General features: G+C 40.0%; 2 protein-coding genes across 2 annotated transcripts in view; one reads left to right on the top strand and one right to left on the bottom strand.

The window, feature by feature from the left end:
• Nucleotides 1-27,688, bottom strand: part of LOC115621205 — a 93,877-nt gene that overhangs the window by 45,036 nt on the left and 21,153 nt on the right. The window contains exon 2 of the mRNA XM_030514786.1: nucleotides 7,534-7,609. The gene's annotated coding sequence lies outside the window, so the exon portion shown is untranslated. The remainder of the gene's footprint in view (nucleotides 1-7,533; nucleotides 7,610-27,688) is intronic.
• LOC115621206 lies at nucleotides 9,291-13,323 on the top strand. The gene is made up of 2 exons (XM_030514787.1): nucleotides 9,291-10,140; nucleotides 10,235-13,323. The coding sequence occupies exons 1-2, from the start codon at nucleotides 9,291-9,293 to the stop codon at nucleotides 10,297-10,299; spliced, it is 915 nt and encodes a 304-aa protein (XP_030370647.1). The 3' UTR covers nucleotides 10,300-13,323.

Raw genomic sequence — 27,688 nt, 5'->3', positions numbered from 1 at the left:
AAATATTTTAAGCATCTGGTATCGATTAGAGCGTTATCATATGCAGGTCAAAGATAGAAACAACCGATGGAAAATATTGTCCACACACAAATAAGAGGGAACTGTAGAAAGGGAAAGCAGATGTAGAAGATAGAAAAAAAGTGTAGATAAAAAGTAACAACTGTGTATAAAATAAGCCACATTTTCAATAATAAATTTAGTTCAGATTTTGAATTCAAACGTTTAGCGTATTGTATTAAGGCCTTAACAATCAGTCTTCTGTCAGTCTTCTGCCTCTTGGCATTTAACTGCGGTACTCATATTGATTGCTAATACTTGTATATTTAGTTTCGGCGCAAGACAGTTTATTTAAAATGATATTTAAAATTTGCACCACAAATTGCTGTGCATATATTCTTAAACAATAAAATTTTTTTGCAAGCAACATTCACAGAAATCTAACACTATCACACTTTCTGATTGTATACATACAAATTGGTTCTTCATTTGCAGATTTATTTACGCTTTTCTGTTTTAAATCATTTATTTTGATCAATTTTGTGTTTGTCTACTGCATTTGTTGATGCGCACATAAAGTTTGCCTGTCCTATATACTTGTGCTATTCTGCTAGTTAATTGCATTCTCCTCTAGCTTTTGTACCACTGTTAGTTTCATTTCGTTTTCCTCTCTTCTCCTATATTTTTTCACTGTCAAAATCTGTTGTGTGGCTAGTTGTTTTTGTTGTTGCTGTGCTATTGTCATTTTTTGTTGCTGTTATTTGTGCTTCAATTTTGTCTAGATATTCTCGTTGAGCGAGCGTTTTGTTGGTGCAACATACTCTGCTTTCTCCCTATCTTTGCCATTTCATTGTCTTTTGGGCATGCATTTTTTTATTCTCTGCTTACTTTATTTACTTTTACTTTTATTAGTAAACAGAAACAAAAATTGAAATTTAATTGCACCGATCCCTGATTTAAAGTTATCAAATTATTGGTCAAATTATTTTGGATATTTTTGATTAGTCAAATTTTTACGTTTTGCAAAACGAGCTAGTTGTTCGAGTTCGTTGAAGCTATTAATTTGCACTTTTCTGTGCTTTGTCACAAAAGCTTTCTTTCATCCGTAAGCATGGGTTGCGAATTACTTATAAGCCGTACTATCTATTTTTCCTTGAAGGGAATTATTATACTCTGTACCCGTAGGGTAAAAAGGGTATACAAGTGCATATTAGGTTTGTGCAAAGTATCTAACAGGCTGAAGAAAGCATTTTCGACCCTATAAAGTACTAAATATACACCCAATTCTGTTTTACACGGTAGATTTGTTCCTAAAAAAGTCGTTTAAAAAAACCGAGTAAAAGAAACATTGATCATATGCAAAATGAATCGTGCTGAATGGAATAAAGTCGTGTATCCATATATAAACCATATATATTTTAATTTTCAAACCGTGTTTAACCAAACCGTGTAAAAAAGACCGTGCGAAAACAGAATTAAGTGTATATTCTTGATCAGCATGACGAGAGAAATCGATATAGACATGTCCGCCCGTCTGTCCATCTGGATAAACGCCTGGATTTCAAAAAACTGCTAAACGTACATTAAACTTGGTATGTATGTAGACGCTCCTATACGAGTTTATTTTATTATTTTTTTGGATTTTCCTCTCACCGTTACAGAATTTTGTCAATGCTGTTCAAAAACTATATAAACCAATCCCTGCATACGTAATCTATATGTAATTACCTACTTTTGTTTTAAATTTCATCCAAATCAGTCAATTCTAAGAAAGGTTATTAGCGAAACAATTTTACTCCGGTACTACGCCCGTAAACTGCAGCATCATGTTACCTCTTCTTCTTCGCTTATGCTAGGGGCGCATATAACTCAGTCACAGAAGTTCGTCTGGGTACAGGGTATTCCACTGTAGCGTTCTCTCCTGTTTGTTTTAGGTTCATTTGGTCAAGCGTGGTCAACGTGGTCAACCCACAACTGATGCAAAAATATTAAATATGATTGCAACATTATTAAAATTCAATATGGGTCAATACAAAGTACAAACAAAAAGTTTTCCGTACAGAAACCTTTTCTAAGTCATATAATTTGGATTATAGCTGTACGATAGTGCGTTTTCATACAAAACTAATACTCCAAAAAAAAAGTAGTTTAATTTTTATCGTCAATATATTTCTAAGTTTTATATTTGTGAAATAAACACTACTAATAATTCTTAGGTATATATTTTTTCGGAGTGTACCCATTTTAGTCTCATCAGCTTTGCCCCTCTTCTGCACACTGCCTAAACCAGGCGTAAGGTTGTGTCTGCATTTGTTTGCCGCATGGCTGACGTTTTGCCATAGATAACGCCATTCACACACACACACACACACGTACGAATATATAATACATACAAGTATATGTATATTCACACACGTGTGTCTGGTTTTCGGTTTTGGCTTGACCAACTGACCGAGCTGCTGCTCTTGTTGCTGTTGTTGCCGTTGCTGATGATATGGCGCTGTGTTACAAACCATGCCTTGGCTTTAAAGTAATTAAATTTGAGTGGCATTGCGCATACGCCGCGTTAGCACTGGCTCCACTCGACGCCTATGAGTGTGTGTCTACATTTGTATGCGTGTGTGCTTGTGTGTGTCAAAATCAGCAGCACATTGGGGCCATGTTGGCGCCTGCTGTGGACCGTCATCGCCATCGTCATCATCACCGTCGTCGTCATCGTCGTCATCGTTGTCGTCTCAAGCGCAAGCGTTGCGACCTCTCTTGGCTGATATGCCAACAAAGTTACAAAGCCGCCGTCGGTACCAAGCACCGCCACAACCACCACCCGCTAACAGCCAACAACCGCTGCGGTTTTGAGCGTCGAAATAGCAGAATTTTGATTTTACGACCTTGTTGCCGTCATTAACGTTATTTTATGATGACGCTGATACGACCGCGAAATATTGCGGCGCAGCTTCCAGTCAGCCAGAACATGGACTTGCACTGGCTTAGCGAGCGGGTAAGTGCGAGAGGGCAGGAGCGGGCGACCCCAACGGACGCGCTCGTGTTATTATGGTTGGCCTTTATATTTGATTTTTTTGTTCCTTCTTTCGACATTGAAGTAAAAAACCAATAAATGTTAATGAAATACAAAAGACAAAGTTTAGCGAGCATGCGTATGGATGTGTGGATGTGTGGGTGTGTGGGTGTGTAGGTGTGTGTATTGGTGTGTGTCGCTGGCATCGAACATAAGCTGATAATATTATTGCGCTATTAATGGGCTCAGGTTTATGGGAGTTTTAATCGCTTTTGTTACAGTTGAGCTCAATAAAAGGCGATGCTTTCTTCTTGTTGCTGTTGACGTTGCTGTGAAATAAAACCTAAAGTCGAAACAATAACTTGACAATAAAGAACGAGAGAGAGCGAAATAAAATGAGCCATATACTCGTAGATACAGTTGTATGTGTGTGTGTGTGTGTGTGTGGTGTGTGCGTGCGAGTGTCTGCACGTATGACTAAGCAGTAGGCAAGTTGCAAGTTTGCAAGTTGCCGCAAATGACAAAACTAATTGCGAATCCAAAATCTTACGCCCAAAAGATGTGTGTGTGTGTGTGTGTGTGTGTGTATGAGAGAGAGTGAGCATGTATGCGTGTATGTGCGTCCAAAGCAGAAAAGCAATTTAGCAAATTCTTTGGCATTTGCCAAATGGCTCATAGTCTGGAACTCCGAGTCCCGCACATTGCACACGCCTTTGCAAAATCAATTTTAATGATACGGCTACGCAGGAGCAACAAATACAACAGAAGCATGAGGGTGCTAGGAATTGGAATGAGGACGAAGGCGACGTTGCGCTAAATTTAGCCAAAGCTTAGAAGAAAGCAAAGCTCTAACGGAAATGGCACGTCTATAAAATGCTTGGCAGCCACGGGCAACATATGCAAGGAAGGCAGCTGCTGCAGCTGCATCCGCATCCGCAGTGGCTATCGTTAAAGTGGAAATTGAAAAATATAGACATTTAACAGCGATGACCGAATAACAAAACAATTGCACGCAGCAAAATGGCTTGGAAAACGTCAAAAATGCTACAGCTCTGCAAAGATAATTTTTGTATTTGAAGATTGGTATTCAATTTTAATTTTCTAAATAGCTACGTAAATACTCGTCTGTACCTAACATGCAGGAAAATACCTTGGACAAGTAAAAATGATGCGTAAAAATGTATTTTAGTAAAGAAAAGCCTTTGCAAAAGTTTTCAGGTGGATGCAGCTGCAACTGCATCGCAAAATCGAATTAAGCCTGAATGCATGGACAATTGGGAATGTGGCAATGCAGGTTTTATGAAATCCTGTTTAATTGCAGTGTTTAAAAAGGAAACAATTAAATACTAGTATAAATTTGCAGTTCAAGTTCTAATTTGTGTAAAAAAAACTCACAAATGGGTAATATTCATGCTCAGTACCAGAGACGGTATAAAACGATATTTCCGATATTCTTTATATAATGAGAAGAGTTTGAATCAAATATATAATCTTACAAGCTAATCTAGTTTTATGAAATTCGACTTACACAATTCATACTGTACCTATTTTTATTGTGGCTTGCGTTGCCCGAAACCAACAATAATAACAACAGCAACAACAGTAAGAGAAGCCAAACAAAAATTGCAATGAAGAGGCAAAAGATGCAGCGCCTCCTCCACTTGCCTCCTTTTCTAGCACCTTTCCTTCACCTCCTTCCCAACACCTCATCCTTCCCAAACACTTTATCCGTGAGCTGTGCGAGCACCGTTCGTGTCGCAATTAACGGTCGCGGAAATTCCTGACAGTCAGCGAACCAGGAGCGCGTTAGCGCGTAAAGAGCAAGAAAGGAAGTCGGCATTTTGATGGGTGCTTGTGTGAGTGTGTGTCTGTGTATGTACAGGAGTAGTGTAGGTGGAAGTGCGAAGCGGGTTGAATAGCAACAAAAGCTTTAAAGCAATATAAACTGCATGCGACCTTCTATACACTTTGCTCGAACTGTACGTCTTGCCGGCTTTCTTGTTGCATGCCCCAGCGCCACATTTATTGTGCGCTTTGCAGTCGCTCCTTTGTGTGTTGCACAAACACACATACACATACAGATCTACACACATTTCCCTTGCATATGCAAGAACAGAGCCGGCACTTAGTTTTTTTTTTTTTTTTTTGTGACAAATGCGGCCTACTTGGCGTATAAGCAATATTACGTGCTCTTGTCGTTTCATGTGCTTTGGGGCAGCTAACATATGCCACACACACAAACACTCATATTAATACTCGTAGACTTGCAACACCACACAAAAACAATTGCTGTCATTACAGTTTGTAATTTGGTAATCGGCCATACGAATCTGCATAATGGCAATTGGAAATGTTGGCGCACCAAAAAATGAGTGTGTCTGTGTACGAGTTCGGCAAGTTAGGTAAACATGGCAAGAAAAGTTGCCAACTTTTAATTGAAGTGAAAACGACGATAACGACAGCATTGTGTGCAAAGCTTTGTAGAAGTACAACTGAATGTGCTAGAGTGCGGGCAAACCGTTGTGTGCGCCAACCCGCTGGGAAGAAGCGCACAAAACCCCCACATCGACATTCCATTGGGGGTCCGCTGACATGCACACACATCCTTGTATACTTTGTCTCAACCTCACTCACATATTCGCATATATTTCGCTAGTCCATGCAAAGAAAAAACAGTTGCGGAATTGCTTTTTAAACCCCCAAACCGACAGCCAACATATACACTCTCATCTGTACATTAAAAAAGGAAAAAAGCTCTGGGAATTTAAGCCTTTAAAACGCAAAACTTTTATGCCAACAGACGAATGATGGCGGCTCCAGCGGCTCTGCAAACTGAAGAGTTTTACCATTCGTTGTATTTACCATTGTTACCACCGCTTAACAGTGGGATAATTATACATTCCAACAGGACAAAAATCAAATTAATGTTGCACAATTTAAGTTGATCTTGATGAACCAACCAATTTGCTTAAGTTAATCCTTTATTTTGCATTAGAAAGTATTTTTCGTTTTCGACATGCTTAAATCATTTACGAATCAATTTCATATTTAAAATTTGGATAGAAATTACCCAAGTGCCTTTTGATAGAATAGCTTAAACAGTTTTTAAAAATATTTTGGGTTATCATTATTGGAAAATAATATTACCAATATGAATAGCAAAAAATAAAATAAAAAACTTCAGGTGCGATTTTCACAGTTTTTAATGTTTTTCTTAAGTGTGAATAATATAAAAAGTTAGATGTGTCCAATTCCAAGAGATTTAACCAGCAACTGCAATATAGATATATCATGTAAAATTAACTGAAACACAAAGTAAAGGTTTTCAATAGATTATATTTCCAAAGCTAGGGATACTAAAATCTCTTCGTAAGTTTATACTTTAAAGCAAAAATAAAATTAGGAACAATAATGTGTCTAATGAGTGAAAACTCAAAATATGAATATGATAAAATACTGACAGCAAAGTCAAAACGGAGATTGTTCAATTATTAAAAAATTGCTTTCTTCAGCCGTAATTAGAAAGTAGTAAAGTATTATATTTCGAAGTAACTAAAATTTGAGGTCTTGGTGTGCTTAGTTCAGACACTGTGAACCACTTTCTATTATGGATGCCCTGCTGACTACCCGAATTATTCGCTGACTGACTTCTCGTTTAGTTTTCCTGCGTGTGTGTGTGTGTGTGTGTGTGTGAGTGTGTAGAATATATGTTTGCATGTATTTTTCAAGAGTTGTGTGCTTATTGGATTTGCCAGCGCTCTGATCTGGAGTTGGTGAAGTTGCATGACAAAGTCAAAGTTGGCATTGCATGCACGATTATTTCAGCGAGCACCTGTTGCCATTCTGATGTGGACACACACATTGTTTCTAAGCTCTTTGCCATTGTTGTTGCTGCTGTTGTTGTGCGACTGGGACAATGCAAGCACATTAACATCGAGTAAGGCTATGGCAACATAGTCTGCTCTATCGCTTTATCTCGATAGAGCTCGTCAAGCTTCCAGACTGAAGCTCATAAACATGCGACAAAATGCGGCCTTGATGCGCGACTGTGTTGGAATGAGAATCTGTCTATGTATGTAAGTGTGCGTGTGTGTGTGTGCGCTTGTTTGCACTATGTTGGCTCATGCGGCGACCATGTATCGTGCCTCAATACAAGCAAATATGTGGCAGCCGGCTGCCAGACAGGCTGAAGCATCTCGCTCTAGAGTGCGCCACTTCTGACTATGCACCCAAACGAAAACAGAAACAGAAGACCCCACGCACAGATGGCAATGCCAACGACTGCCATATTGGGGGCTTTGATTTATTGATTTTAGTGCTGACATACGGCATACGAAATGAGACAATATTTGCTTGAACAGAGCACAAATGGCAAATGGGAAACGAACCCATCGCACATGTGTGCCGCCGAGCTTCCATTAGCCAACTAGCAACCTAATAAGCCGCATTTAAAATATGGCAGAAACGAATTGTGCACAAGTTCAATTAAATCAAATAAAAAACCAAAACATATTTCTTACCCGCACAACTTTGGCGCCAGATCTACACGAACAACGAGGCGTGGAGGACGGCTGCACAGTAAACGAGGCACGCAGTCTGCAAGAGATGGAAGACAAATTAAATTACATTTAAAGCGCAGTTTAAAAATTGGCCAGCTTCTATGACAGTAGAAAACGAGGAGCGAAAATCAATGCAGGACGAAATGAAACCAATACCCACACCAAAAAAGGAACTGTAAAAGCAAAGCCGCCAAAGTGTGAGAAAGCGGTAAAAGCGTATGAAATAAAAATCAAAAGAAAAGAAAACAGCGTAAACTGTGCATAAAAGAAATGAAACTTATGTGTGTGTGTGTGGCTGTTTTGTGTGCGCTGGTGTGAGAAATCATGGCGTTTGGACTGAGCAGGCCAAGGAGATAAAAGCGCAAAATTAAATTGGACATTTATCAAGAGATTTTTATTGAGGCCTCAAGTGCCGGCAAGGACAAACACAGACAATCACAAGCTTTCTCTCTCTCACACACAAATAAACAAACAAACAAATACACACACACACACACACGTATTTACATTATAAACACCCACGGACACAGACAAAGTCGCAGTCAAGTGGTTGACAACAAATGCGACCAATTATCGTTTTGAGTGAAAAGTTTTATTGCGACGACATGACGCCTTCGAGTAGACTATACATGTTTAAAGAGTACAGTGCATAACAAATATGTGCAAATTTAACATTACAATCAATAAAATGGTTTCTAAATTTAAAGAAGAGAGAACGCTACAGTCGAGCAAGCCCGACAGTGTAATACCCTGTACCCAGGTGAACTTCCGTCACTGAGTTATATGAGCCCATAGCAGTAGCAAAAAGAGGAAGAACAAGTTTGGTGGGGTTGTACTGGCGAGAATTTGTTTCGCTAATAACTTTTCTTAGAATTGACCGAATTAAATAAAACAAATTAAACAACAGTAGATAATTATATACAAATTATGTGTGCATAGTTTGGTTTAGGTAGCATTTGAAATGTGGACGCTATTTACGAAATTCTGTAGCGGGGGAAGGGGGGGAAAATTAAAAAAAAAAAAAAAATAAACTCATCCTTTCTCGGATCTAGGAGAATCTGGATGCCAACTTTGGTTATTCTAGCTTTTATAGTTTCTGAGATCCTTGCGTTCATCAAGACGGACGGACAGACGGTCGGACAGACGGACGGACATGTCTAGATCGATGTCTCTCGTCATGCTGATTCAGAATATATATACTTTATGGGGTCGGAGATGCTTCCTTCTGCATTTTACATACTTTGCACAAACCTAATATACCCTTTTTAGCCTACGGGTACAGGGTATAAAAATTAAATATCACACATCCTTAACCAAGGTATCGCCAATTGGATATGAACCCACCTTTAGTATGTTCTTCTCAAACTAAATTATTTATTCAGTCTGCATTCAATTTTATTTCGAAAAAAAGAACTTGCAACAAAGAAGAAATAGTTGCTGAGCAATACAGTTCTATGTATTAATTTTTACGACAGGGATATATGTATGCATCGATAATACGAAAGTAAATATACTTGTTAGGTATTCGATACCTTGTTAAGTATTATTGTAAAAGTGTCACCTGGTCACATTGATCTTGTGCCCTTTAGCTACACATTTTGAATTGTAACACATTCTGGAAATATACGCGGCCTGATACACAACAGAATTGGCGACGAGGAAAATAAAAGTTAGGAAAATAAAGGTTAAGAAAATAAAAGTTAAAGAAGAACAAATAAATGACCAGCATGACTACAGCAGCACCTATAACTCCACAATTTTATCACATGATAAGCATACCCGAGTTTGTGCCAAACAGTGAAACGTTTGCAATTTGGAAAGAAAAATTTGAAATACACATGTGCGAGCAAAGTGTGAGTGAAGAAAATGCAAAAAAATCAACGTTGTTGAAATCAATTGGAACAGGCCCGTATGGTGTATTACACAGTTTATGCAGTCCAGATTCACCTGTATCAAAGTCATACAAGGAAATTTGCGAAATACTTTCAACGCACTACACACCACCTACACTTGTTTTTCGAGAACGAAAAAAGTTTCATATGGCAGTCAAAGGCGAAAATGAGACAATTGCAGAATGGTATGCCCGTTTAAAACAGTTGGCATGTAGCTGTAAATTTGGTGTCTATTTGGAAGCATTCGTACTTAACCAATTTGTGATGAGTCTTCCTAATGCAATATTTGAACGCATGTGCGAAGAAGATGAACGTCTATCTCTTTCTGACGCACTAAGAAAGGCAATGATAATGGAGACCAAAGATTTTGCAAAGAGGACAGGAGAGAACATCAGTTACGTGAACAGAAGCAGCGCAAATCAAAGAAAAAAGCGAAACTGCAACAATAGAAACAACGGCAGTTATGACACTGGAAGTTTCAAGGGCAACGGAAGATCACATGGGATGAACTTCAAAAGCAGTAGCAGCGACGGTAGTGACGGCGACGCAGGCAGAGGCAAAAAGCAGCAGAAATTCTGTGTGCACTGTGGTTGGAAAAATCATCGATCTGAAGAGTGCAAGTACAAACATCTAAATTGTCACACTTGTGGGAAGAAGGGTCATTTGGCGAGCGTATGTAATTCAAAACGAATAAATTGCGTATCGAATTTACAATCTGAAGATCCTATGTTAGATACTAAGCTAAATGAATTTAATTTTTCTGTATTTAGCGTGGCACCAACTTCTTCTGGTGAGGTTTACGTGTTACCGGTTACAATTGATGGTTGTAACATGAACGTCACTTGCGATACTGGAGCATCTTGTACAATTATTCCATATTCAGTTTATGAGAAGGCAGTGATGAAGAAGCCGCTCAGAGAATGTAATGTTCCGTACATGGACTACAATGGTCGTCTTATTGAAATTGTCGGTGAGTACGATGCAACAATTGAATATCGAGGCATAAGAAAAGAAATGGTTATAGTAGTTGCGAAAACAATGAGTCCAGCTTTACTTGGTAGAACATTTTTGAGATCGTTTAATTTTGAATTAGTTCAAGTTAACAATGTTAGCGAAAGTGAACAACTCTCTGTACTTACAAAACAAATAAAAAGTGAATTTGCAGATGTGTTTAGACCCGAATTAGGTTCTTTTAATGGGAGCAAAATTATGTTACAAATAGCGGAAAACACCAAGCCAATATTTTTCAAGCCTAGGCCGCTACCATTAGCATGGAAAGACCGCGTTGAACAAAAATTACGCGCTTTGATTGAGTTAGGAGTTTTAGAACAAGTTGATAGTTCTGATTGGGGAACCCCATTGGTTCCGATTCTTAAGCCAGATGGTGATATAAGAATTTGTGGAGACTACAAAGTTTCCGTAAATAGATCATTAGTCGATGTACGATATCCGTTACCACGAATTGATGATATTTTTGCAGCACTTCAAGGAGGCGTATTATACACTAAACTTGATTTAAGCAATGCTTATAACCAGTTGCACCTAGATGAGCAATCTCAGTTGTTGTGCACATGGAGCACACATATTGGACTTTTAAAAGTCAAACGATTACCTTTTGGTATAAAAACAGCAGCAGCAATATTCCAAAAGACAATGGAATGTTTATTCCAAGGAATAAAAGGAGTCGTAGTTTATCAGGACGACATTACAGTAACAGGAAGCAATCTTCAAGAACACATTTCAAATTTAAAAACAGTTCTTAGCAAGCTGAAATCAGCCGGACTAACTTTAAATGCAAACAAATGTGAATTTTTCAAATCTAAAATTCGTTACTTAGGGTTCTCAATAGACAGGTACGGATTAAGCAAAAATGTTGATAGAGTTTCCAGCGTTTTACTAGCACCCACACCTAAAAATGTATCTGAATTACGAGCATTCATTGGAATGGTGAATTATTATTCAAAGTTTGTTAAAAACTTCGCACAGATAATGAGTCCATTATATGTACTTTTGCAGAAAGATTCAAAATTTGTTTGGACAGTTGAATGTAACAAAGCATATGAGAGAATTAAAAGTGAGATAACTTCAGAACAAGTCTTAGTGCATTATGACGCAAACTTGCCTATTGTCTTAACGACTGATGCCAGTAGTAATGCCGTATCTGGCGTACTAGCACATAGATTTGCTGATGGTCTTAAACCGATAGCATTTGTTTCCAGAGCCTTATCAAAAAGTGAAATTAATTATAGCACACTGGATAAGGAAGCTCTCGCGATTGTATATAGTGTAATGAAGTTGAAACAATACCTTCTAGGGATCAAGTTCATCTTGAGAACTGATCATAAGCCCCTCTTGGGAATATTTGGAGATAAAAAAGGATTGCCACTTATGGCGTCTGCACGTTTGCAGAGGTGGGCTTTAATATTGTCAGGATTTCAGTACACAGTTGAACACATAAAGGGTTCATTAAACGAGGCTGACGGACTTTCAAGGATGCCTCAGTTATACAAATCAAACGAAGATGAGGAATACAATTATATTAACTTCATTCAATCTGATATACCGTTTAAATTGAATTTCAAGAGTATTGCTCGTGAAACAAGGCATGATTCAATCCTTTCAAAGGTGTGCGAAGCCATTAAAATTGGATCGCTACAAAAATTAAACAAGGCTGAATTCTCAAATTTCATAAATAAAGCAAATGAGCTAACAGTTGAGTACGATTGTATCTTATGGGGTCATCGTGTAATAGTTCCAACAAAACTTAGGAATCAAGTTTTACAAGAGTTCCACAAATCTCATTTAGGAATGGTGAAAACAAAAATGTTAGCACGCTCATACGTATGGTGGCCAAATATGGATTTAGAAATTGAAAATTTAATAAGAGAATGTATCGCATGTCAGGAATCACAACCAAGTCCAGAAAAGTCTACTTTGATACCGTGGAAATCAAATGGTCAGGTATGGAGTAGAATACACGTAGATTTTGCAGGACCAATAAATAATTTTTATTTATTGATATGTGTAGATTCTTTCTCTAAATGGGTAGAAGTTTTTAAAACAAAGGAAATTACGTCATCGTTTACAATAAAAACCTTAAGAGAATTATTTTGTAGATATGGTCTAGTTGATGTATTAGTGTCTGATAATGGTAGACAATTTACTTCAGAGGAATTTCGCATTTTCATGGCCAACAATGGCATAAAGCATGTTTTGACAGCTCCTGGTCATCCAGCGACAAATGGCCAAGCTGAAAACTTTGTAAAGACTGTAAAAAAATCAATAAATGCAAGCATTAAAGTTAACAGCAATTCTAGTTTTGACATAATCCTGAATAGATTTTTAATAGATTACAGAAACACGATTCATTGCACGACCGGCGAATCGCCAGCCAAACTTTTCTTTGGTAGACAACTAAAGACCAGATTTTCGTTTTTAAAACCTCCAATTGTACATGATCAAATAAGCAAAAAGCAGGAGGATAGTGTCATGAGTTACAGAGGTAATCGCGACATAAGATTTAAAGAAGGTCAAAAGGTTATGGTCAGGGACTATAAAAATCCTAACAAGGCAAGTTGGACTCAAGCAACAGTTAGCCAACAATTGGGACCTCGATCTTATTGTTGTATCTTAACTCATAACAATCGTGAAATAAAACGACATTTAAATCAAATTAGAAATCAAGAAAGCAAACACATTGCAACAGAAAAACGAGATAATCAAATCGAAAGTGATTGTTCAAGTGAATCTAAAAGTCAAAATGACACTGTAATTCCTTCTGAACCAACACCAACCAGAAGACAGCTAAGACCACGTATAGAGGGAAAGGTTGTTAAGCCTTCCACTTAAAAATTAAAAATAGAAAATGAAACTTATGAATCAAATATTTGCAATTAAGAAAACAAAATGAAATGTATTAAGTTGAATTTAGACCTGAATTTATGATGAAATCTCTATTGAACTCCATGAATAATTGTTTTGTTAATTGTTAAATATCTCATAATGTTAAACATGTATCAATGCAAATGTATATATTTTATTGAGTGTTATGACAAAGCTAAGGAGAGGCATGTTAGGTATTCGATACCTTGTTAAGTATTATTGTAAAAGTGTCACCTGGTCACATTGATCTTGTGCCCTTTAGCTACACATTTTGAATTGTAACACATTCTGGAAATATACGCGGCCTGATACACAACAATACTCGATATGTAATATAATGCATCAAAAGTTGGGCTTAAGCAATATACACTGTTGACAGAGCTTTGAATTGAAATCGATTTTATTTAATTGCTGGCGAAATTAAAAACAAAAAGAAATGTTTTAATTTATGGCAACGCATTTAATTACACGCAGCTAAGGCAACACAGACAGGAACAAGAACAAACGGCGTTGAGACACGCGTGCATAAATTATAAAGCATGCCCTCAAGTGCTTAGCAGCAACAAAATACTTCCACTGGAGATGCCAAGTCGAACAGGCGACTAATTATGGCTATTAGTGAGGAGAGGAGGCAACAAAAAATGCCCGAGCTCGGAATACAACAAAAACAATTACGACGCATTTAATCACCTGCTGAAAATGTAATTATGTTGCATACTTTTTGGCCGCGGCCCACATCACACAAACAGACAAACAGACAAACATTCACACACAAGTAACAAAAATTGAGGCAAAAAAAGCAACCTGAAGCCGCTTTCTACAACTAATTACATAGGCAGGAACAACAACGACGATGGCGATGAGCGTGCGCCTCCAAGGAGCCCATAAAATAATGCAAAGAGACGAAGCATGAAATGTTGCCAACGCGATTTTGAATTTATTGCATGAAATTAACTTTTGGAAAATAATTCACATAGCTTGAGGAGCCAAGCGCAGGGATCCCCCTCCACTCACTCTTCCCCTCTCTGTCTCTCTCTCTCTCTCTCTCTCTCTCTTTCTCTCTGTATGTACGCTTGTCCCGCCGAAGCCAATGGCCGTGTCTGAAGTGGCTTAATAAAATAATTTATCGGTCGGCAAAATGCCCATTTGGGCAAAAAGACAAGAAAGAGCTAGGGGAAAGTGTTGATGTGGCCGCCCACTGTGCGCAGCGGGTCAAGCATCTAAGCATGACTGTCTGAATAGCCTCGCTCTTTGTGTGTGTGTGTGTGTGTTTGAGTGGCAGACTGCGTCAGTGTGTGTGTGTGTGTATGTGTGTGCGTGCCTAGTCAAGCGCAAAAAACAAAGCAAATTAATTGCAAGTCAATGTGAACCTTTGACTGGGTCTGTAGACAAGCGCACACACAGACACAGACACACAAGGACACGCAGACTTGCAGGACCGCACCTTTGCACAGACACAAACACAGACATGCATACAGACAAATGTTATTGCTATGCCTTTATCAATATCCTTTTAAATGAAAGCAACTCTAATCAAATGCGACAGCATTTGTTCTCACTGCTGGTGTTGTTGTTATTGTTGTTGTTTCTCTCCTCTGTATCTCCCCATCTGCCTGCCAGCCAGCCAGCCAGCCACCCAACCACCAGCCACCCTCTGACCGCTTTGGCGCTCATTTTTGTGCAAGGGTGTCCATTGATGCGTAACTAATACGAAAGGTCCCGCCTTTGCCCTGCCCCCTTTTGCGTAACGCCCGTTTGACCAACGATTTCCGCCACGGGGCGGACGGACAAAAATTGCGTTGAACTGCCTCGAGTCACCCGACGTTGCGTTACGTTGCGGCTCATTCAACAATTTGCCTGGATCTGACTTTAGGAGTGTGTATCTGTGTGTGTGTGTGTGTGTGTGTGTGTGTGGGCTGTTGAATCAACAGCTGCAAAACGCTTGGCACGCCATAGCGTAGGCAAATTTATAACGTCAAACGGCCGCAGCTGCTCCTCCAGCCTCTCCTCCCCCCACCCGCCTGTCACGATGGCTTTTGTTTTTCGCACGCTTCTTACATCCCATCTCCACACATATTTTTCGTTCCATTAGCTGACAAAAAATACTGTGGCATCTTTTAGGCGATGCCGCCTTCTCGCCATCCATTGCATTTGACTTTGCCTTTACCGTTGTCGTTGCCGTTGCTCGTTTGACGCATTTGACAGTTGTTTAATTTTGGAAATGAAAAGCTCTCACATTAAAAATGAGGACAGAGCAACTTGTGCCAACGTCATAAGGTGTGAGTCCCATTTGAGAAATTAACAAAGGGCACAGGTGCCTGCAGAGTTGCCCGTTTGTTTCATTGTTCTCTCGCCAGTTCTGCTGCTCCGGTAGCTGAAGCTGTTTCTGATGCTGCTGGCGCTGAAGTTGCTGCATCCACGACAACACTTGAGTTGACAGTGTAACATGCGAGTGTCATAAGTGAACATGCCACATACAATTCCGCTAAAAGCTTTATGTGGCAGACCAGCGAGACCAGGAAAAATAACAATTCCTACATGCGTTCCCAAACTGCCGTTTAGACAATCAAACAAATTTTAAAAGCAACAAAAAATTTGATGTAAATTTGTCATTTGCAATTCAGAATGTTTTTATATATCAGTTAGAAGATAATAAAATAAAATTCTAGAAAAAATAACAAATAATATTTGAAATTTTAGTCAGCATTGATCGACCACTGTCATATTATTTATAAGAAACGGAATCAAATTAAAACAAAACCCAATATATGTATACTCAACCATTTCCACTCGTGGCAAACAAGCAAGCGAACGAAAGGATGCTGAATGGGAACTTATTCTTTAAGGAGCAGGGGATGATTTATTCTGCATGTTGCACCCATTTAATCAGATGAGTGAATGCAAATGCAAAACTTTCAGCTAAGTATCAAAGTTGAACGATAGAACAAATTTAAATATGTAAATTGTAAATTGAGAAATCTATTTTTAGCTTGATTTGTTATTTATTATTTGTTATTCGGTTACAAATAATTATTTCAATTTTGTTCTTTGAAACTTTTTTCATCGTCTGATCGCCTCTTAAATGCTGATGCCAACCGCCCGCTCCGCCCTGGACAGTTGTAGGTGTCAGGGCAGGTAACAAACTCTGCGTTGCTGCCAAGGGTATTTTCTGCAACACCTCAAATTAAACGCTCTGCCCTGCCCACAGTTCCCCTTCCGCTCAAGCATTCTGGAATAGTGTTTTGTGTAAGTGCGTGTGCACTTCAAAAGCGCTTGAGGTTCCACCTCATGCGACTGACTGCAACGTTATCTGCACTGTGGCTGTTGCAGCAGTGAAGCGTCTAAGCATCATAACTCATGCGACTGGGTCTTGTCAGCGTGACGAGGCGCACAGGCAGCCGCAGAATCCACTCAAAGAGTGTGTGAAATAAAGAAACCTGCAAGACGATGTGTCGCCTTCATCCTTTGCGTCAAGGAGTTGACTGTTGCCAGCTGCCTCGGTCGAAGCTGCTGAAGCTGTTGCAGTTTTCTGACTGCCTGCTCTTGCGACTTGCATAATGCAGTCGCATGAAGTGCTCGGTGGCTGGGGTCGGGAGTAGGGGATCCGGATTGTGTCTGCTTGTCCCCAAGCAGCTGGCGCACTGCTTTGCACTTAACATGTTGTGCCAACCAAATCGTCAGCCATATGCCGCGCATATTAATTTGATGGCACTCATATTTATTCTAAAATGTCGCAGCACAAAACGAAAATGCAAAACACAAGTGGGCGGGGTGGATGTTGTTGTGGCAACATTTTTTGACAAGTTCCAGCACACAGAGGCAGAGACTGAGACAGAGACGCAGTCATAGACGCAGACACAAACATACAGATTTGCAATGCAATGCCAACAGCAACAACAAATGGCGGCAGCAGCTGCTGACACTATTTTGCATATGGGCAAGCTGCAAGAGCTACAACGAATCTACAACAGCAACAACAATGGCAGCAGCAATTGTAAAAAGAAAAAAAAAAAACAGCTGCATATCACAAGCAGAACAGAAGAAAAAATAGCCCCAAAGAGTGAGCGCAATGTAGCAGAAAAAGCTGCCAAGCTGGCAATAGACAAGCAAACCAAAGCAAAGTGCAATTGCAGCTTCTGCTCTTGCTGCTGCGCGCTGCTGTTGTTGCCACATTCCGCTTTAATTATTTCAACAATGCTGCCGCTGCAGCGTCGGCAGCGACGCCGCTGACGACAACAACGTCTGCGTCGTCGTCTGCCTCTAGTAACGACATAAAATTTACATACGCAATTTCGTTGTTGCCACCAGGCCAGGGTGGAGTGCAGAAGCAGAGGAACCACAGAAGCCAACCTATTGGTGCTCCCCAGTGCTCCTAGTCGTAGTACTAGTCCTAGTCATAGTCCTAGTCGCTGTCATTGTCGTTGTCTTTGTCGTTGTCATTGTGTCTGGCAACCACATAACGCATTTTATATTCAAATTTTTTTGTTCCTCGCTATGCTAAAAAGTACCAACAAAAAATTTAAGAGAAATCGCTGCACTTTGAGCGGCATTGCCTTGATGCCCTTGGACATAGGGTATTCCAGATTAAGGACGAGCTAAGACAGCGATGATTATTTTGAAATTCCTAATATTTTAGTGTCAAAAAAAGCCAAGTAAAAATGCTTCAAAATATAGTTAATGGTAATTCCCATCTACTTAAAATAGTTTGGTCCATTCTCTCCTTACTTGATAGTACTACTCAACAAGTTTTTAAAAGTAAAAGCTGCTTATATAGTACAGAACTTATAGATCTTTTTAATAATTATAATAAATGCAAAATTGGTAAAAAATTACGAACTGGGAAAAAATATTAATTAATAAAAATAAAAAAATAAAAATATGAATATATATTCAAAATGTTCGACTGCAAATTTTAAATTAAATAAATATTCGTTGAATTATTTAAAAATGTCAACTATCTGCAGCGCATTGCTTATAAGCAAGTATGTACCAATTTTTTCCAGTATTGTCATAAAGGCTTCAGTTTTATTCAACATTAAGCCACGACCATGGAAGACCCGCGAACACTCTCGCCCACATGTGGGTATTTCCAGCTTAAATATTCTCTATATTAGGTGGATTACAATGAGTGGGGCAAGGGTATCGCAGCTTCGACATGGACTTTGCTCTTCAACGCATTTTATTTTATTCCGGAGCTTAGTCCACAAGCGACTAAGGACTGGATGATGCCGCTTGCCTGCTTATGTGCTCATAATAATCAGTTGCAGTTTCCGCCTGTTTAAATTTAGTGTCGATTTTACAGGCACTTGCCGGCCCACACACTCCTCACACTCATGGTGCACACACTCATACACACACTTATGCACACACCCACAATTACCGCCCATGCAATTTTAGTTGATAACAAGTTTTTATGCAAAGTTTGCCAAAGCGTTGCAGAACCACGCCCATACACCACTTGTCTGGGCCTCGCTTTATTATTTATTTTATGCATAAGGCGTTGACTTACAGCGATGATGACGAAGTCGAGGACCTCAATGCATGCTTCAGCATCAAATTGTTTATGAAATTAGAGTGGATGGCATGGTATGGGTATGGGAAGTAGGCTCAAGCTGGTCAACTTTTGTCCGCAGCTTTCAGTGCTTTTCACAAATCTTTGCCTCTTTAGAGTGGATTGATGTGGGGGTGGCTGAAGACGGAAGTGAAGTGTTTACTTTTCCAGCTGCTGCGGCCACCGAACGGTTAAATTTAGCGCAATAATGAGGAGAAATTTGCATTTTCTTCTGTTCTTCCGTTGTTGGGTGCGCATGTTAATGCGTTTAGTAGCAGTCCAAAAAGAATATAATAAAAAAAAAATGTAAAATGAAATAAAATCCAGAAAGCAAATAAAAAGTAATCAGAATTTCAGATTACGATTACGATTACGATTGCCATTCGACCAAAAGCAAAAACAGATACGAGTACTTAAAAAAACAGAAACAACAAAAAGGCAAAATGGAAAAAAGTTGAAGCGGCACAGTAAAAGGAATTAAAAAGTGCGCTAAATAATTCATTTTTGAATTAAAATATAAATCACTTTCACACCATTTTGTGCGCGGCTGCTGTTCCTCTTTTCGCTCGCTGATGCTACTACTCTGTTGTTGTCGTTGTTGTTTCTGCTGCTGCTGTTGTTTCGTCCTTTTTCCAAGGCACTTGTTTATTTTATTACATTTTACGCCGCATCCGCCGGACAATGCAAATGAGCGGACACGCTAAGAGGCCATGCCATGGGAGCAGAAAAAGGGAGGTGTAAAGTAAAAGCATGTTAAAAGGCAAGCACTTGCCAAATGCAATAAACATATAGCACTGTGGGGGGCGTGGCAAGGAGGCATACAAAATTTTTTAATATAAAACTGAATTACTTTTACAGCGATTTCCGACGTCTTTCTCGCCGAGGTTTCCGTCTTTGGGTTCCCAAAAGCGCTAGCGCACCATTAAAATTGACGAACTGTAAACGCGTCGAAGGCGGCGGGCAAAGCGCTCACGCCTTATAGCCACACGCATACACCCATACACTCACACTCACACCCACACACACACACACACACACACACACAAATGGGCAAACACTCTGTGGGACAGACAGTCATTGCCCAGCAGGTCGCTGAGGGTTATTAGGCAGCTTATTATCGTCCTCATCAGCGGCCACAGTATTACTTGAATGCTTGGGATGAGGCAGATGTAGGATTGCTGGAACCCACCTCCAGGACAGGGATGCTCTCCCACTGCCCGTTCCCAGCATCATTATCGAGTGCTTTGTGGCTATTTTTACCTAGGAATCATCGACGTTGCTTTTGTCGGGGATGCGAGAAATGTAATTTGGCTCGCGCAATTTTTCTCTGCTTCTTTTTTTTTAATAGGATTGCGTTTTGGGGAATTACTTTTGCCGGCAGCAATTTCCACGCAGTAAGTTTCAGCATAAGGCAAAGCTGTAGGTGTAACTGTAACTGTAGCGGTGAATGCGAGACACCATCATGTGAAGTGGAAGCTGGTGGCTGTAGTGTGGCAAAATGGTACAGGAAATGAAAATGGCTGCACGGTGAAATTGTGCCCGGCACTTTTAATTTATCAAAATGGCAGCTTATTGACTTCCGCTGCGCATTCGTTTCAATGCGATTGCGATTGATTTAATGCAGAGAAACAGCAGCAGCCGAGCCAGCCGCAGATACATACGATAGGGGACTGCACTCAAAAAAGTTTCAGAGCCCACCTCGCCTTCAAAAGCTGTTAATTCGATATGATTGATTAAGTAAAGAGCTTAAATCAGCATATTAATTACAAATTGTACAACTGTTTGGTTCGTCTGTGATGCAGCATCCATGACATTTCAATGAATCTAGCATAATATTTGTCAGCAACAAGTACATTCTTCTTTTAACTGTATTTGTTGTCCATGTTCATTGCTGTTACTATCAGAATTATTTCGGCAATTTCGTTCAATTTTTCCAAACATTGCGAGTGTGTTCTCTACTCACATTAAAAAAGGTATTATTTCCACAATAGAAAGATAAGTAAATTGAATTTATTCTTTTTTCCCTTACATCTGCTTGCAACGTACATAAGTATATAATATTGTATTTTTTGTGCACCCCGATTTTGACAAATTGAATTTTGTCGCAACTCAAATAGAAATATTGCTTGTGTATAAGACTACATGTTTTATAATTATCTCTTCTGCAGAAAATGTTATTTTTCGAGTGTGTTGCATGCTCTCTTCTGTTGTCTAGTAAGGCAACATTGTGCATTTCCTATTAAAAGCCAGCTGGTGGTACCAGCTGACAGACAGTCAGGCACAGGGAGGCAGTAAGGCAGTAAAGCAGGCACCTGTGCGCCGTGTCCTTGTCGTCGTTGCGGGCAGATAAAGAATTATTGAGACTTGTTGCAAAAGTTCATATCGCGTGAAATAATTCCGAAAGGAAAATGCCATGGAGTGCAGGAACGCAATTTTTGCCGAAGGTGGCAGGTTGCAGCCAATCAGCTACTGTTGTTGCACTGGTGGCTGTGTCGAGTGACTGCCTTGGATGCAGCTTCGGCTCCTCTGGCTTCTCCTGCTCCCACATGGCTTACACACATTCGTGTGTCATTTGTGCGCTATGAAATATGCATTCGATTTTTTACGCTGCATTTTTTTCGCTTATCTGGCAACTGGCAGTGGCTGTTGGCAGGAGACACAAGCGCACAGACACACACAAACACACAGATACACAAAAAGGCAAAAACATAAAGCGGAGCAGCAAAACACAGAAAACAGAGCACCAATATCACGTATACGCAGTGTTGTTTCTGCTTGTAAGTTGACATCGAGGGGTGCGTCAAATTAGCCAAGAAATGGCATGGCAAAGAGGGTCTAGATAGTGGAGGGGCTGTAAATACAAGGGGTGTAGTCACCAAGGGGTTTGCCAGCTAGTGTGTGATAATTTACTCATTTCATGTGCCATTAGCTGTCAAGTTTGGCTTGAAGTCTTCTGCGCTCGTGGCGCAAACATTAACGGGATGCTGTAAATTGCATGTGTCATTTGCACGGCATGGCTGTCATGAGACATGCCACTGCTCCATACTCTTATTCTCCTCCTTCTGCTTCTTACTCATGTTATCATTGTTGTTGTTGTTGTTGTTGTTTTAACTCTAGTTGCGTCTGTGGTTGCGGCTGTTATTGTTGTTGCTGTTGGGGCTGGAAAACATTTGCAGCGCGACTCGTTGGCTCAGTTTCATATTTCTTGATGATGCTCTCCTATATACTCGTTTTTTTCTTTATTTATAGTGCATACACACATGCTGCTTGTGGCATTTATCATGGTGGAGAACTGACATCATTCATTATGAATCGTTGGAAAAAACAAAGTTCATTCGGGCGGCTAAGATTTTCCACTTCATAATAGGCCAATAGAAATAATGTAAAGGCACTTTAGAAGATGCTTTAGAATATCTGTTTAAAATTGATTCTAGGATGTTAATGGATCTACAAATGGTTCTCCAAGCTCATTTCCAATACCTGGCATTACTATGGAACAACTTGTCTCTATGTGGAGGTTCCAAATGCTTGATTTGTTGGGCGCTAACATAAAATATAGTTAGGGTAGCCACTGGTTGTGATCAAATTAGTAACGACAAAGGAAGGCAGTTTGATATTTAGCTATTCATTTCTGTGGATAAACAGGAGTGTAGGTATATGAAAAATCAATATAGAACAAAGGGTATAAGATGCAAATAAATAACAATAAATAAATTCAAAATCTATTAAATGCAAATAACTTTTAACAATCCCAAAATCTAATCGAATCCCAAATCCAAAAAAGTAGCGTAATACATTTCTTGGTACTTGATGAATTAGAAAAAGTGTTCATTAAAATTATTCGCTATTCTAAACATAAGTAGCAGACGACTTCCTGTAGAGTAGTGAAGGCATTTTAAAAATATTAGTTACTTTGAAAACCTTAGATATAAATTGCAACAATGCTTTTGTTTCACAAGTTAGCGGGTTTGGGACAATGTAATTCATTCTGGTCAATTCATCTGGAAATATAGTGAGAATGCCAACAACAAAAATTTGACACGATAATTGTCAATTTGTAAGAATTGCTGAGCGCATCTTCTTCTTAATTTTTATTGTTTTGCGGAAAAGTCGTAAATGCTTGCTATCTAATAGATACTACATGCCACAGACACACATGCACACACATGCACACACACTTTCGAAAGTGCTCGAATCGGGGGAGGCGTGTTGGAATAAGAGATGAAAAGGGGGTGGTCGTGGGAGACGGAGAGCGAGAGGAAGAGGAAGAGAGAGTCCACACCCGACAAGTCACAGACAATGGCTTAGCACTTGGACCGCAGATGCTGCTGCCTGCTGATGCACTTGAGCTCTTCCTGTTGCCGCGACTTGCACACACACACAGACACATGTGTGTACACACATATGTGCACACGCCTTCAGTTGCACAACAACACTTAGACAGTGGCTGCGCTTTTGCAGCCATTTTGGCGCTCGCAACGAGTTCGTTTGTTTCGCTTTTTCGTTTTCTCACTCACTCGCCCGTTAGCTAGCCCGGTTGTGACCTAAATTTTTACCAAATTGGATAAATTTTTCGCATTTTCGCTTTGCTGTTTTTTGTGCAGCGTCTCCATTGTCGTTCTCCATGTGTTGTTGTTGCTGTTGTATGACTTGTTCTGTTGTTGTTGTTGTTGTTGTTCTGTTACTCTTCGTCTACACTGCGCTGCGCTCCTCTTCCCTGTTCCCAGTTCCCAGTTCCCTGTTCGTTGTTCGCTGTTCTCAGCTAACTGCTTGGCTTCTTCGTATTATTGTTGTTGTTCTTGCAATTTCTCGCCACATTTGATTTATCTTGCTTTATATGGAAGGAGCAGCAGAAACACCAACAACACCAACAACAACATCACACATACATATCTATTTTGCCATATCATGTTTTTTTTTTTGTTGGTGACTGCTTCCAACTATTCGTTGTATCAGCAATGGGTTTTCTGTTTTGCGTTTTTTTGTCGCGCCATTTTATTTTCTTCCATTTTTTTTTGGTGTCGCCGGCACATTTCTATGTGTGCGTGTGAGAGAGAGGGAGAGAGAGAGTGTGTGTGTGAAGTGACTCACCGCAGTGTTCGTTGCTCGTTGGCTGACTGCGCGACTTTGGCGTTGCTTTTGCTTGTTTGCCACTTGTATCTCCAGAATTGAATCTCGCCAGTCCACGTCAGGCACAGCAATAGCATCAACAACAACAAATACAACAACAACCACAACAATAACAACAGCAACAAGCCTTGTGTCTGCCTTGCCTCCCGCTTGCCTCTTGAAATGTTGCTCGGGCTGCCCAACTGCTATATTTTTTGTTGTTTTTGTTTTTTGTTTTTCATTGGAAGTTCCCATTGCCCGACTTTGTTGTTGTTGTTGCTGCCATTGCTGGAACGTGTTAGGCGCTGTAGTTAGGCAGCGTGTCGCCCGAAGCTTTTAATCATGATTTACGAGCCCACAGACAAGAGAGGTAAATATAAATGGAATTTTAAAATGTGATCTGATTTAATTATGTGCACAAGTCAAAGGCAAGCGAGGCACAGTTTTTGACGATGCCAAGCACTGAAGGTCTCTGTCATTTATATGCCACAGTAAAAAGCTTTCCTATGCCATCAGAGACAGCGCGCAGCAACAACAAAAAAGTCCAGACAAACAGGCATCACAAAATTCAGGCGGGCTGAGTAAAACATGTGCGACCGCGGCCTGACAGACTTTTATTTCTATTTCCATTTATTTTTTATTTTCTATTTTTTTTATTGTTGTTGTTGGCAGCCACCAACGCGGACAACTCATTTGTTAGACAAAACATAGTGGTAAAAAAAGTTCCTAAATAAAAGTAAAAATAAATAGCGAGAAAGCTGGCAAGCATCCTGAGCTCGCTCGCTGCAATTGTGCTTGTTGTTGCTGTTGATGTTTTTGCCGCCAATTCTTGGCCATTGTCGCTCGACTGCACTTTGTTAAATTGCAGCCAATTGGCCGTGACGTAGCAGCCCCTGAATTTATGTTTTCTGGTTGTTTATTAGTTATTACCTTTATTGTGGTCCCGACTATTTAGTGTTGTCTATATAAATATATTTGTTTTATATTTATTATAATATATATGAGATACATATTAGATACAGCTAATAGTTAGAATCCATTCTCTTTTCAGTCTATTCGCTCCAGTTACAAATCTGCTACAATTGCTAAAAACCGGCAAGAATGAACTAAAATTGATTATAAATACAATATAACAGACTACTTATGTCGACAACAGTAAAAAGGAAAAGTCGAATTAGATAAATTAGAATAGTAGAAATAATTCAAAGTAACTATTTTAAAATCGCTCTCCAACTACTCAATATCTTAACCAACTCTTGCCGCTTTATTTTCATTTTGTTATTAATGTCACGCTTTTGGCTTATACCATCAACATATTTGTAAGCTCTTGACTTTGAACGGTCGTATTCAAATCAACACTGTCAGTTTTTCATTATAAACAAAATTATTCAGGAAATGTTTTCAGCATTTTAATCTTTTTGTGGTTGTTTTTGGACTATCGGTTTAAAAATCAAATATGTATGTCAAATCTTCAAGCAAGTTTCTGCCATACTTTTTTTGGTGCAAGTTCCTTTCTTTTTTTGTGCAATATTTTCGGGCACATGCCGAAAATTGCGCCCCATTGTGTAGTAATATGTGTGCAAGTGTGCGTGCGTTTAACAAAAAATGTCATGCAAATAGCAAAGGAACAATTTCAAATGAGACATATTCAAAAACCACACAAACACAAACCCGAAACCTCAAGCCCCACTCAAAAAACATAACAAGCATACACACACACACACCCACACACACAGAGAAAGCACCGCAAATATAGCAACCAATATAACACACACATACACACGCACAACCGCCGAAGCAAATATGCATGTATTTACAGTGCTAACATCAAACGCTTTGCTGCCACAACTCGACATGAACGTTGGGTCTCCTGTCCCTCGGTCTTACGGTCCTACGGTCCCAGCACCCCTTACCCCATCCATATACACACGTCGTTGTCAACTTTGTAGTCGTCAGACTTGGCGACGTTATTTTCATTCGTCGTTCGCACAGTCAATATGTTTTCATTCAATTTGGAAAGCATTTTCATAAAATTTGCCACAAGAAAAACATTACAAACGAACACATAGCACATAACATATACATATATACATAAGTAAGACCATGTATGTATATGTGTGTGTGTGTGTGTCTGTGAGGAAACCAAATTCTTAAATAGGAAATTATGCGAAATGCTCTCGATTTGCGTAAACAAGCCGGAAATGATGCGAAATGATGTGCCTGTGCGGACCTCTGACCGCGGTCCGTTCAACTGTCCATCCTTCAAACGAGCGCCGCGCAATTTGCGGTTGGGTCCGAGACGCTTAACAACAACAACAACAACAGCTACAACAACAAGGAGAAAAAGTTGTATTATACATTTATTTACTTGCTAAAAGGATCAAGAGCGCCAAGTCATGAACCATCCAGTGGCAATTCCACTCTTCCTCCCATTATTGTGTGCCCATTATGCTAATTGAACAGTAAAAAAAAGCGGAAGAAACAGCAGAGAAGCGACCAGAGAGCGAATCGCATTCAACTTTATAGGCAATGCGCGTGCTACGACCCCAAGTAACTGCAAATAAATGCCTAGGCCCACTCATAAAAATTTTGAACCCGTACCAGCCAGTAAAGCCACAACAACAACAGCAGAAACAAAACGAAGAAAGCTAACGAAAAGTATGTAAATGGACATGAGGACGTCGACGCGGCACAAATTTTTTTAATAAACTTCGAGCCTAAGCCTCTTTACTAGGTCGGGCTCCTCCAAACCCTCCCAGTCCTGTCGTGCTCATAATTAGGGTGCCACCGTATACCGTTTGGCCATTGCAAATTGAATTAGTAACCACAATAACAAAAACAAAAAAGCGTAGAAGAAATGAACAAGAAGAATGAAAAGCAGCGGGCGAAAATCCTTTTTTATTTTTTGCCTATTTGCAACGTGCCTGGCAAATCAAAGCAAAGCAAAGCGAAGGCGTCCTGGAGGACTCTCGCAAGTTTTGTGGCAACCGCAAATGGAAATGCAAATTTCCCCCATGCTCCGAACCCTCATCCTCATTGCCGACCACCCACAAATAGCTGGCAGTTGTAGTCGGTTTGAAATTCAAGCAGCATAAACATTGCAAATCAAGTAACCGCCTGCCCACCATCCAGCCGGCCTGTCGCAAGTAACCTTTGCTCAGCGCCCACCACCCGCTCCCACTCCCACTCCCACTTTTCATTGCTGCAATTTAATTTCTTAAGCAATTTTCATAATCTGCAGCAAATTGTTTCTGAATGTTGCCCAACAGTCTCGTTACATTTTACGAGTATGCAGCCTGCCTGCAGCTGAACCACCAGAACCAAGGCTTATAGGAATGGTGCCGGCTCCGCCTCTGCCTCCACCAACCACCTATCTGCACTATCCTGCTGCTCCATCTGTGATCCATTTCGTAATGCACTCTGCAGTATGCAAAGTTGCGCCTTTTTTGCCATATTAATTTCGCACGCGGCATGGCGCCCTGACCTCGCCAACTTTGCTCGCGCCCTTGAGCGCTGGATAAGGCAGAGGCGGTGCTGAGACTGGCCGCGTAACCGCACCAGCATCAGCACCCTCACCCGCACCCGTACCCGTACCCTCATTTGCACTTGCACCTCCCACACGCACCTCCCCTTGCCAGAGCCCGCCTGCGGCATAATTAAAATGCCAGTAAAATCTAAGCAT

The sequence above is a fragment of the Scaptodrosophila lebanonensis genome, unplaced genomic scaffold (genome assembly GCF_003285725.1).
Source record: "Scaptodrosophila lebanonensis strain 11010-0011.00,11010-0021.00 unplaced genomic scaffold, SlebRS2 tig00000024-arrow-pilon, whole genome shotgun sequence".
NCBI classification, from domain to species: Eukaryota; Metazoa; Arthropoda; class Insecta; order Diptera; family Drosophilidae; genus Scaptodrosophila; species Scaptodrosophila lebanonensis.
The sequence above is the reverse complement of the archived record's forward strand: the minus strand, read 5'-3'. Positions and strand labels throughout refer to the sequence as shown.

What these genes read in the sequence shown, in the direction of transcription:
- LOC115621206 (XM_030514787.1), top strand. Translation starts at nt 9,291, where the DNA reads ATGACCAGCATGACTACAGCAGCACCTATAACTCCACAATTTTATCAC. An exon ending in GGGTCATTTGGCGAGCGTAT is followed by an intron (nt 10,141 to 10,234) that starts GTAATTCAAAAC and finishes TTCTGTATTTAG; the next exon opens with CGTGGCACCAACTTCTTCTG.